Source organism: Mobula hypostoma, chromosome 22 (genome assembly GCF_963921235.1).
Source record: "Mobula hypostoma chromosome 22, sMobHyp1.1, whole genome shotgun sequence".
Taxonomy (NCBI): domain Eukaryota; kingdom Metazoa; phylum Chordata; class Chondrichthyes; order Myliobatiformes; family Myliobatidae; genus Mobula; species Mobula hypostoma.
Window position 1 is genome coordinate 60,102,344 of NC_086118.1, and position 12,150 is coordinate 60,114,493.

Below are 12,150 nucleotides of genomic sequence, written 5' to 3' on the forward strand. Positions count from 1 at the left end.
ACCAGTGGACCGAACCGTGAGTTCCAACATTGCACATTAAACTGTTTCATGAGAATGGGCCCTTCTCTTAAAATAAAGATATTTTGTTTCTTTACTAACCATATAGTCAAATTAAGAATTATAAAGCTCAATCGTTTAATTGCATATTCTGTACTGTTTGTTATTTCATGGTACTGATTTGTAACAGGAGACACATCGTGCAGCGTCCACACAAACAAGATTTCTTAAGTTTGGCTGGGCTGAGGGCTGTCTTCCCCTAGATTAGACTGCTAGCCGAATGAGAGTTACATAAGGTGGATGATCTTGTTGCAATATTGCAGATTGTCAGGTATGATGTTGTGGCCATCACTGAATTGTGGCTGAAGGATGGTTGTAGCTGGGAGCTGAATGTCCAAGGTCACACATTGTATCGGAGGGATAGGAAGGTGGGCAGCGGGTGTTGGTGTGGCTCTGCTGGTAAAGAATGGCATCGAATCTTAGAAAGATGTGACATAGGACTGGAAGATGTTGAATGCTTGTGGGTTGAGTTAAGAAATTGCAAGGGTAAAAGGACATTGATGGCAATTATATACAGGTCTCCCAACAGTGGCTCGGAGATGAACCACAGGTTACAGCAGGAAATAGAAAAGGCGAGTCAAAAGGACAATGTTATGGTAGTCATGGGAGATTTTGATATGCAGGTGGATTGGGAAAATCATGTTGGTGATGGATCTCAAGAGAGTGAGTTTGTTGAATGCCTACAAGATAGCTTTTTAGAGCAGTTTGTTGGTGAGCCTAGTCGGGGATCAGCTGTACTGGATTGGGTGTTGTGTAATGAACCAGAAGCAATTAGGGAGCTTAAGGTAAAAGAACCCTTGGGAACCAGTGATCATAATATGATTGAACTCAACTTGAAATTTGTTAGGGAGAAAGTAAAGTCTGATGTACAGTATTTCAGTGGAGTGAGGGAAATTACAGTGGTATGAGAGAGGAGTTGGCCAAAGTAAATTGGAAGGTGTTGCAGGCAGGATGTCAGCACAGCAGCAATGGTGTGAGTTTCTGGGAAAAATGAGAAAGGTGCAGGACATGTGTATTCCAAAAATGAAGAAATACTCAAATGGTAAAATAGTACAACCATGGTGACAAGCTATTGTAAAAGCAAAAGAAAGGGCGTACAACAAAGCAACAATTAGTGGGGAAGACAGAGGATTGGAAAGTTTTTAAAAACCTACAGAAAGCAACAAAAAAAATCATTAGAAGGGAAAAGATGAAATATGAAAGCAAGCTGGCAAATAATATCAAAATGGATTGTAAAAGATTTTTCAAGTATACTAAAAATATAAGAGAAATGAGAGTGGACATAGGACGGCTAGAAAACGAGGCAGGAGAAATAATAATGGGGACAGGATTAAATGAGTAGGTTGCATCAGTCTTCACTGTGGAAGACACTAGCAGTACGCCTAATGTAGTGTGTGAGGGAAGAGAAGGGGGTGCAGTCTGTAACATGAGACAAGGTCTTATAATACAATGTGAAAATAGGGAATGTGCAAAACAAGATTTTAGTGCAGAAACACAATCGGAAACAAATCCCTTTTAGTGCAAGAGACCATAAGACACAGGAGCAGAATGAGGCCATCTGGCCCATCGAGTCTGCTCCTCCACTCAATCATGGCTGATCCCTTTTTCTATCTCCTCCTCAGCCCCAGTCCCTGGCCTTCTCCCCGTAACCTTCGATACCATGTCCAATCAAGAACCTATCAATCTCTGCCTTAAATACATCCAACAACCTGGCCTCCACAACTGCATGTGGCAACAAATTCCACAAATTCACCACCCTTTGGCTAAAGAAATTTCTCCACATCTCTGTTTTGAAAAGGCACCCCTCAATCCTGAGGCTGTGCCCTCTTGTCCTAGACTCTCCCACCATGGGAAACATCCTTTCTACATCTACTCTGTCCAGGCCTTTCAACATTCAAAAGGTTTCAATGAGATCCCCCCTCATCCTTATGAATTCCAGCGAGTGCAGACCCAGAGCCATCAATCATTCCTCATATGATGACCCTTTCATTCCGGAATTATCCTTGTGAATCTCTTCTGAACCCTCTCCAATGCCAGCACATCTTTTCCAAGCTGAGGGGCCCAAAACTGTTCACAATATACAAGGTGAGGTCTCACCAGTTCCTTATAAAGTCTCAGCATCACATCCTTGCTCTTGTATTCTAGACCTCTTGAAATGAATGTTAACATGGCATTTGCCTTCCTCACCACTGACTCAACCTGCAAGTTACCCTTCAGGGTGTTCTGCACAAGGACTCCCAAGTCTCTTTACATCTCAGATTCCTGGATTTTCTATTTAGAAAATAGTCCAAACATTTATTTCTACTGCCAAAGTGCATGACCATGCATTTTCCAACGCTGTATTTCATTTGCCACTTTCTGGCCCATTCTCCTAATCTGTCTAAGTCCTTCTGCATCCTGCCTGTTTCCTCAACCCTACCTGTCCCCCCACCAATCTCCATATCATCCGCAGTCTTGGCAACAAAGCCATCTATTGCATCATCGAAATCACTGACATGTAGTATAAAAAGTGGTCCCAACACCGACCCCTGCAGAACACTAGTCACTGGCAGCCATCCAGACAAGGGTCCTTTTATTCCCACTCACTGCCTCCTACCAATCAGGCAATGCTCTAAGCATGTTATTAACTTTCCTGTAATACCATGGGCTGTTAACTTAGTATGCAGCCTCATTATAGATTATGTTCCGGATTGACGCAGGAGTCTATATGAGTGTACTTGTGCAGTTTGACTAAGGGGATCACTCTGAGAGCCAGCGGAGATTTGATAGGTCAAACAGTCACCTTCTCTGCCCATGGAAATAACTGTTAGAACAAAACCTTCAGCCATCAGAACCCTGAGCTCAGGGCTCTCTCCTTCCATGTACCTTCACATGCTCCTTCTGAAACTGCATGAGTTCCAGGCTGTGCTGAAGCTGGATGAGCTGATACTCCACTGTCTTCTGCTGTACCTTCAGCTCTTCCTGCACAGGGAAAGACAAGTCCCATCAGACTACATCGTCACTGATCAGAATCAGCACGTCATGAAATCTGTTAACTTAGCTACAGCAGTACAATGCAATACATAATAATACAGAAAATAAAAATAAGTAAATCAATTACAGTAAGTATAACTATGTATATTAAATAATTAAATTTAAAATAGTGGAAAAACAGAAGTAATAATAAAAAGAGAGGTAGGGTTCATGGGTTCAATGTGCATTTAGGAATCGGACGGCCGAGGGGGAGAAGCTGTTCCGCTACAGCTGAGTGTGCCTTCGGGCTCCTGTACCTCCTTCCTGACAGTAACAGTCAGAAGGGGGCATGTGCTGGATGATGGGGGTCCTTAATAATGCTATCAATGTCAATTGATTCATTTACCTTCATTACCTTTACATCAAAATTCATTTGTGTGAATACCCAACACACCCCTTCCTGTGCTGGGGGCAGCCCGCAAGAGTTTGCACACATTCCCGTGCCCTCATGTCTGCACAGCATGCCCTCGATGTTCAACACAACAATGCAAATAGCAACAGCAACAGAACAAAACAAGCCGTTACCCCACCACCCTCACCCCCTCACACACACAGACAGGTTACCTCCTGGCCTTCAGTCCTTGGCCCCAAACTCTCAATCAGGCCTCAAGCCTCAAGCCTGGGAGTCCAAGTCAGAGACTGCAGGTGAAGGACTATGACTGACTACCTTTTCACTTCTATAAATGATATCCTGCACCAGCTGTCGTAAATCCGGCCCGACACCCAGTTTGACAGCTCCCGTCTGTGTGTAATGTCTCACCATCTAAATGTTTATTTACTCTCCTTGCCAAGGTGGAGCACATTTCCCTGTGCTGCACTCTACACTCAGTGAACACTTTATTAGGTTGCATATACTTAATCAGCAACTCAATGCAACTGTTGAAACCAAATATCAGAACGCGGAAGAAAGGTAATCAAAGAGACTTTGACCTTGGAATAATTGTCAGTGCCCGATGGAGAGGTTTGAGTACCTCAGAAACCGATCTAGGATTTTCGTGCACAACAGTCTCTCGAGTTTACAGAGAATGGAGCAAAAAACAAAACCATCCAGTGAGCAGCCGATCTATGAGTGAAAATGCCTTGTTAATGAGAGCAGTCAGAGGAGAATGGCCAGACTGATTCAGGATGACAGGAAGGTGACAGTAACTCAAATAACCATGCCTTACAACAGCGGTGTGCAGAAGAGCATCTCCGAATGTACACACAAACCTCGAAGTGGACAGGCTACAGCAGCAGAAGACCAGACTGGGTTTCACTAGTAGCCACTGGGAGCATTTGCCAGCCCTTTGCTCACTTATTGAATCTACCTCTCTCTATTCCTGTTGCAGCTCACTTTCTAACCTTTGTCATCAACAGACTCGGTAACTTGCTTAAGGATACTCCCTGTTGTTCACCAGCCAACCTTCTACGTGTTACCTCCTACAATGTGAACATTAACAACAGTAATCTCAGTATATATTCCACGTCACTTTTATATACCCCCGGTTAAGGTGCCTGGACTGTACATTTCTGTTTATCTGCCTCATTTCAATAAAGGAGTTACATATCCATTTCCAATCTAGTGGAACTGTTGGATTAGGGTCCAGATCGTTGATTTTATTCTTTTCTTTCCTTGTAGTTTTAGCTTTCTTTAGGAGTGCTTATGTTTGTATATTCACCAGTTTGTCTGTAAACTTTTAATAACTTGTAGTATATTTGATTTCATATTTCTATAGTTTCTTTGTCTGTAAAGCTGAAATTCGATTCAATCAGTACCCGTTCACAAGTTTCTTGCCCAACCCTGCCCGGGTGGGCACACAGTACCCAAAACCACGCAGACAGGTACCAGCAGTACTGACTCAGCCACACAGTATGTTAAGGATCCGGACAGGGTGGAATGTATGAAAATGTTTTCAGGAAAGCTTCCCAAGTCTGTATATAGAGGGCCCGACTTGTAAGGCAGGGCACGGTACGGACGTCCTCCCAGGGAGAGAGGCAGGGTCTCTTTGGCTTTTATGTTGGCTTTGACTAGTATTGTCAGCCACAGTTGTATCATCCTGCCTTTGGAATATTTCCTGTTCTACACTGCGCCTTCCGAATTGCTCCTAGAAACTCCAGCCACTGCTGTTCTGTCCCCATCCCTGCTAGTATCCTCTTCCAATCAATTCAGCTGTAATCAATTCTGGTTCATTGCACAGCACCCAATCCAGAATAGCTGATTTCCTAGTGGGTTCAACCACAAGCTGCTCTAACAAGCCATCTCGAGGACATTCTACAAATTCCTCCTCTTAGGATCCAACACCAACCTGATTTTTCTCAATCTACCTGCATATTGAAAACGTCCATGACTATTGTAACGTTGTCCTTTTGACAAGACTTTTCCATCTCCTGTTGTAATTTGTACCCCACTTCCTGGCTATTTGGTGGCCTGTATACAACTCCTGTCAATGTCTTTTTACCCTTGCGGTTTCTTAGAGCCTATAAAAAGTATTCACCACCCTGCCCGCCCCCCCCCAGGAGTTTTCATGTTTTATTGTTTTACAACATTGAATCACAGTGGATTAAATTTGTTTTTTTTATATACCAATCAGCATTAAAAGACTCTTTTATGTCAAAGTGAAAACAGATTTCTGCGAAGTGATCCAAATTAATTACAAATATAAAACACAAAATGATTGCAGAAGTATTCACCCCCTTTAATATAGCACACCAAATCATCACTGGAGCAGCCAATTGGTCTAAGAAGTCACGTAATTAGTTAAATGGAGACCTGTTTTTGGAGACCTGTGAGCAGTCAAGGTGTTTCAATTGATTGTAGTAAAAATACACCTGTATCTGGAAGCTACATCTGCTAGTGAGTCAGGAGATGGATACAAGAAAATTCCCAAGTCACTGAATATCGATTGGAGTACAGTTAAGTCAATAATGAAGAAATGGAAAGAATTTGGCACAGCTGTAAATCTGCCTCGAGCAGGCCATCCTCAAAAACTGAGTGACTGTGCAAGAAGGGGACTAGTGAGGGAGACCACCATGAGACCTATGACAACTCTGGAGGAGTTACAAGCTTCAGTGGCTGAGATGGGAGAGACTGCACATACAACAACTGATGTCCAGGTGCTTCACCAGTCACAGCTTTATGGGAGAGTGGCAAAGAGAAAGCCACTGTTGAAAAAAAACTCTCATGAAATCTCAGCTAGTGTTTGCCAGAAGGCATGTGGGAGACTCTGAAGTCAGCCGGAAGGAGGTTCTGTGGTCTAATGAAACCAAACTTGAGCATTTTAGCCATCAAGCTAAACGCTATGTTTGGCATAAGCCAAACACCGCACATCATCAAAACACACCATCCCTACCGTGAAGCACGGTGGTGGCTGCATCATGCTGTGGTCCTGGAAGGCTTGTGAAGGTACAGAGTAAAATGAATGCAGCAAAATACAAGGAAATCCTGGAGGAAAACCTGATGCAGTCTGCAAGAGAACTTGGGAGAAGATTTGTTTTCCAGCAAGATGACCCCAAGCATAAAGCCAAAGCTACACAGGAATGGCTTAAAAACAATAAAGTTAATAGACAATAGGTGCAGGAGTAGGCCATTTGGCCCTTCAAGCCAGCACCGCCATTCACTGTGATCATGACAATCAGTACCCTGTTCCTGCCTTCTCCCCATAGCAGAGTCAAGGGATATCTTTAAGAGCTCCATCTAACTCTTTCTTGAAAGAATCCAGAGAATTGGCCTCCACAGCCTTCTGAGGCAGAGCATTCCACAGATCCACAACTCTCTGTGTGAAAAAGTTTTTCCTCAACTCTATTCTAGATGGCCTACCCCTTATTCTTAAACTGTGGCCTCTGGTTCTGGACTCCCCCAACATCGGGAACATGGTTCCTACCTCTAGCGTGTCCAATCCCTTAATCATCTTATATGTTTCAATCAGATCCCTTCTCATCCTTCTAAATTCCAGTGTACACAAGACCAGTTGCACCAATCTTTCAACATATGACAGTCCTGCCATCCCGGGAATTAACCTCATGAAACTACGCTGCACTCCCTCAATAGCAAGAATGTTCTTCCTCAAATTTGGAGACCAAAACTGTACACAATACTCCAGGTGTGGTCTCACCAGGGCCCTGTACAACTGCAGAAGGACCTCTTTGCTCCTATACTCAATTTCCCTTGTTATGAAGGCCAACATTCCATTAGCTTCCTTCACCGCCTGCTGTACCTGCATGCTTACTTTCAGTGACTGATGAACAAGGACACCTAGATCTCGTTGTACTTCCCCGTTTCCTAACTTGACACCATTCAGATAGTAATCTGCCTTCCTGTTCTTGCCAAAGTGGATAACCTCACATTTATCCACATTAAACTGCATCTGCCCACTCACCCAACCTGTCCAAGTCACCCTGCATTCTCATAACATCCTCCTCACATTTCACACTGCCGCCCAGCTTTGTGTCATCTGCAAATTTGCTAATGTTACTTTTAATCCCTTCATCTAAATCATCAATGTATATTGTAAATAGCTGTGGTCCCAGCATCGAGCCTTGCGGTACCCCACTAGTCACTGCCTGCCATTCTGAAAGGGACCTGTTAATCCCTACTCTTTGTTTCCTGTCTGCCAACCAATTTTCTATCCATGTCAGTACCCTACCCCCAATACCATGTGCTCCAATTTTGCCCACTAATCTCCTATGTGGGACTTTATCAAAGGCTTTCTGAAAGTCCAGGTACACTATATCCACTGGCTCTCCCTTGTCCATTTTCATAGTTACATCCTCAAAAAATTCCAGAAGATTAGTCAAGCATGATTTCCCCTTCGTAAATCCATGCTGACTCGGACCGATCCTGTTACTGCTATCCAAATGTGCCACTATTTCATCTTTTATAATTGACTCCAGCATCTTCCCCACCACTGATGTCAGGCTAACTGGTCGATAATTCCCTGTTTTCTCTCTCCCTCCTTTTTTAAAAAGTGGGATAACATTAGCTACCCTCCATTCCACAGGAACTGATCCTGAATCCATAGAACATTGGAAAATGATTACTAATGCGTCCACGATTTCTAGAGCCACCTCCTTAAGTACCCTGGGATGCAGACCATCAGGCCCTGGAGATTTATCAGCCTCAGTCCCAGCAGTTTACCTAACACCATTTTCTGCCTAATGTGAATTTCCTTTATTTCCTCTGTTACCCTAGGTCCTCTGGTCACTATTACATCTGGGAGATTGTTTGTTTCTTCCCTAGTGAAGACAGATCCAAAGTACCTGTTCAACTCGTCCGCCATTTCTTTGTTCCCCATAATAAATTCACCTGTTTCTGTCTTCAAGGGCCAAACTTTGGTCTTAACTAATTTTTTCCTCTTCACATACCTAAAGAAGTTTTTACTATCCTCCTTTATATTCTTGGCTAGCTTACCTTCGTACCTCATCTTTTCTCCCCGTATTGCCTTTTTAGTTATCTTCTGTTGCTCTTTAAAAGTTTCCCAATCCTCTGGCTTCCCACTCATCTTGGCTATGTTATACTTCCTCTCTCTTATTTTTATACTGTCCTTGACTTCCCTTGTCAGCCACGGTCGCCCCTTACTCCCCTTAGAATCTTTCTTCCTCTTTGGAATGAAATGATCCTGCACCTTCTGTATTATCCCTAGAAATACCTGCCATTGTTGTTCCACTGTCATCCCTGCTAGGGTATCTTTCCAGTCAACTTTGGCCAGCTCCTCCCTCATGGCTCCATAGTCCCCTTTGTTCAACAGTAATACTGACACTTCTGATTTTCCCTTCTCCCTCTCAAATTGTAGATTAAAACTTATCATATTATGGTCACTACCTCCTAATGGCTCCTTTACCTTGAGTTCCCTTATAAAACCCAGTTCATTACACAACATTAGATCCAGAATTGCCTTCTCTCTGGTAGGCTCCAGTACAAGCTGCTCTAAGAATCCATCTCGGAGGCAGTCCACGAACTCCCTTTCTTGGGGTCCAGTACCAACCTGATTTTCCCAGTCTACCTGCATGCTGAAATCCCCCATAACAACCGTAGCATTACCTTTGCGACTTGCCAATTTTAACTCTTGATTCAACTTGCACCCTATATCCAGGCTACTGTTTGGGGGCCTGTAGATAACTCCCATCAGAGTCTTTTTGCCCCTTACAATTTCTCAGTTCTATCAATACTGACTCTACATCTCCTGATTCTATGTCACCCCTCAGGAGGGACTGAATTTCATTCCTCACCAACAGAGCCACCCCACCCCCTCTGCCCACCTGTCTGTCCTTTCGATAGGACGTACACTCTTGAATATTCATTTCCCAGCCCTGGTCCTCTTGCAGCCATGTCTCTGTTATTCCCACAACATCATACTTGCCAATTTCCAACTGAGCCTCAAACTCATCCACTTTATTTCTTATACTTCGTGCATTCATATATAATACTTTTAATCCATTACTCCCCTCACCTGTCACATCGATTCCTGTTGCACTTGGCCATACTCTTCGATCCCTTCCTGAGCTTTCTGCCCCGTTAATTCTGTTGTCTTTAACTTTTCTTATTCTCTCTTTCCCTTTAACTCCATCCTTATATTTCCAGTTTGTCCCCCTCCCCCCCCCACTATTTAGTTTAAACACACCCGTGTAGCAGTGGCAAACCTGCCTGCCAGAATGCTGGTCCCTCGTCTGTTAAGCTGCAACCCGTCCCTTCTGTACAATTCATCCTTAAAACAACAGATCCCCGTGGTCTGAGACTCTAAATCCCTGCTCCCCGCACCAGCTCCTCAGCCACACATTCAGATCCCCTATCTCCCTGTTCATGTCCTCTCCAGCACAAGGAACTGGAAGCAAACCGGAGATAACCACCCTGGAGGTCCTGCTTTTCAGCCTTCTTCCGAGTTCTCTGAAGTCACGCTGCAGAATTTCTTTCCTCTTCCTCCCGACGGCATTTGTGCCCACATGCACCACCACTTCCGGCTGTTCACCTTCACCCTTGAGGATACCCTGCAATCGGTCCGTGACGTTCTGGATCCTGGCACCAGGGAGGCAACACACCATCCTTAAATCCCGCCTGTTACTGCAGAAACCCCGTTCTGTACCTCTTACTATGGAGTCCCCTACTACCATGGCTCTACCTGATATCTGTCTCCTCGGCTTTGCTTCAGAGCCAATTTTTGACTCGCAGACCCGTCTGCCTCTCAGACTGGCAGCATCTTCTGACCCGACAGCTTCCAAGAGGGTGAATCTGTTTTCAACAGGCACATCCCCCGGGGTCTCCTGTATTCCAAGCATCCATCCCTTCCTCATCGTCGCCCCCCTTCTCTTTTCCGGTATCTTCGGTGTAACGATCTCGCTGTAGGTCCTGTCCAGAAAACTCTCGTTTTCACGGATGAACCTGAGGTCATCCAATTGCTTCTTGAGTGCCCCAACACGGTCCTTCAGGAGCTGAAGCTGGACACACTTTTCACAGTTGTAGCAGCCACAGGCACCATCAACGTCCCTGACCTCCCACATCATGCAAGCAGCACACTGAATCAGTTCACCTGTCATTTCTTCACCACTTCTCACCCTCTCCAACTGAATCCTGGAGTGGCCAAGTCAAAGTCCAGACTTCAATAAAATTGAGAATTTGTGGCTGGTCTTGAAAAGGACTCATGCTTTCCAAGCAATCTGACAGAGCTTGAGCACTTCTGTAGAGAAGAATGTGGGAAAAAATGCAGTGTCCAGATGTGGAAAGCCAATAGAGACCTATTCACATAGATTCAATTTGGCTGCAATTGCTGCCAAAGGTGCATCTACTAAAGACTGACTTGATCGCATAATTACTCATGCCCTTCAATTATTTTGTGTTTAATAACTAATATATTTAGACCAATTTGTAGAGATCTCTTTTTACTTTGACACAGAAGAGTCTTTTCTGTTGATCAGTGTCAAAAAAGTTAAACTAAACCCACTGTGATTCAATTTGTAAAACAATAAAACATGAAAATTTCCGGGGCGGTGGGGGTGGGGGGGGAATACTTTTTATAAGTATTGTAACTCTACCCATAAATATTCTTCACTTTCTGATCCTATGTTACCTCTTTCTAAGGACTTTATTTCATTTTTACCAACAGAGCCACCCTATACTCTGCCTACCTGCCTGTCCTTTCAAAACTGTGTATCCTATAATCTTTCAGCCACAATCTAGTGAAGCCCACACCTTACCCGCAAATTTTTGAATGAAAGAAGGACACTACTGTGGCTGACAAGTGAAGTCAGAGCCAAAGTAAAAGCAAAAGAGAGGGCTTACAAGGAAGCCAAAGCTAGTTGAAAGATAGAGGATTGGGAAGCTTTTAAAAACTTGCAGAAGGAAACTAAGAAGGTCATTAGGAAAGAAAGATGAATTATGAAAGGAAGTTGGTGACTAATATCAAAGGAAGATACTAAAAGCTTTTTTAAGTGTATAAAGGAAAGTTGAGGGCAGGTATAGGACCAACAGAAAATGACATGGGGGTTACTGTAATGAGAGACACAGAGATGGCAGAGGAACTGAATGCCTGTTTTGCATCAGTCTTCACAGTGGAGACATCTGCAGTATACTGGACATTCAAGAGTGTCAGGGAAGTGAAGTATGTGCAGTGAAAATTACGACTGAGGAGGTGCTCAGGAAGCTTAATGGTCTGAGGGTGGATAAATCTCCTGGACCTGATGGAATGTACCCAGGTTCTGAAGGAAGCAGCTGGAGAGATTGCGGAGGCATTAACAATGATCTTTCAAGAATCGATAGATTCTAGCACTGTACCAGATGACTGGACAATTGCAAATGTTACTCCGCTATTTAAGAAGGGTGGGAGGCGGCAGAAAGAAAACCATAGACCTGTTAGCCTGACATCAGTGGTTGGGAGGTTGTTGGAATCCATTGTTAGGGATGAGATTACGGAGTACCTGGAGGCACATGACAAGATAGGCCAAAGCCAGCATGGTTTCCTGAAAGGAAAATCCTGCCTGACAAACCTACTACAATTTTTTGAGGAAATTACAAGCAGCGTAGACAAAGGAGATGCAGTGGATGTGGTGTACTTGGATTTTCAGAAGGCCTTTGACAAGGTGCCGTACATGAGGCTGCTTAGTAAGATAAGAGCC

At 43.9% G+C, this 12,150-nt stretch overlaps 1 protein-coding gene across 2 annotated transcripts in view; it reads right to left on the reverse strand.

Moving 5' to 3' along the window:
• The window catches only part of trim25 (tripartite motif containing 25), a 69,945-nt gene that overhangs the window by 35,742 nt on the left and 22,053 nt on the right, over window positions 1–12,150 (reverse strand). For both annotated transcript variants that reach the window (XM_063030707.1, XM_063030705.1), the window contains exon 2: window positions 2,923–3,018. In XM_063030707.1, the coding sequence (XP_062886777.1) occupies window positions 2,923–3,018 (96 nt within the window). The remainder of the gene's footprint in view (window positions 1–2,922; window positions 3,019–12,150) is intronic.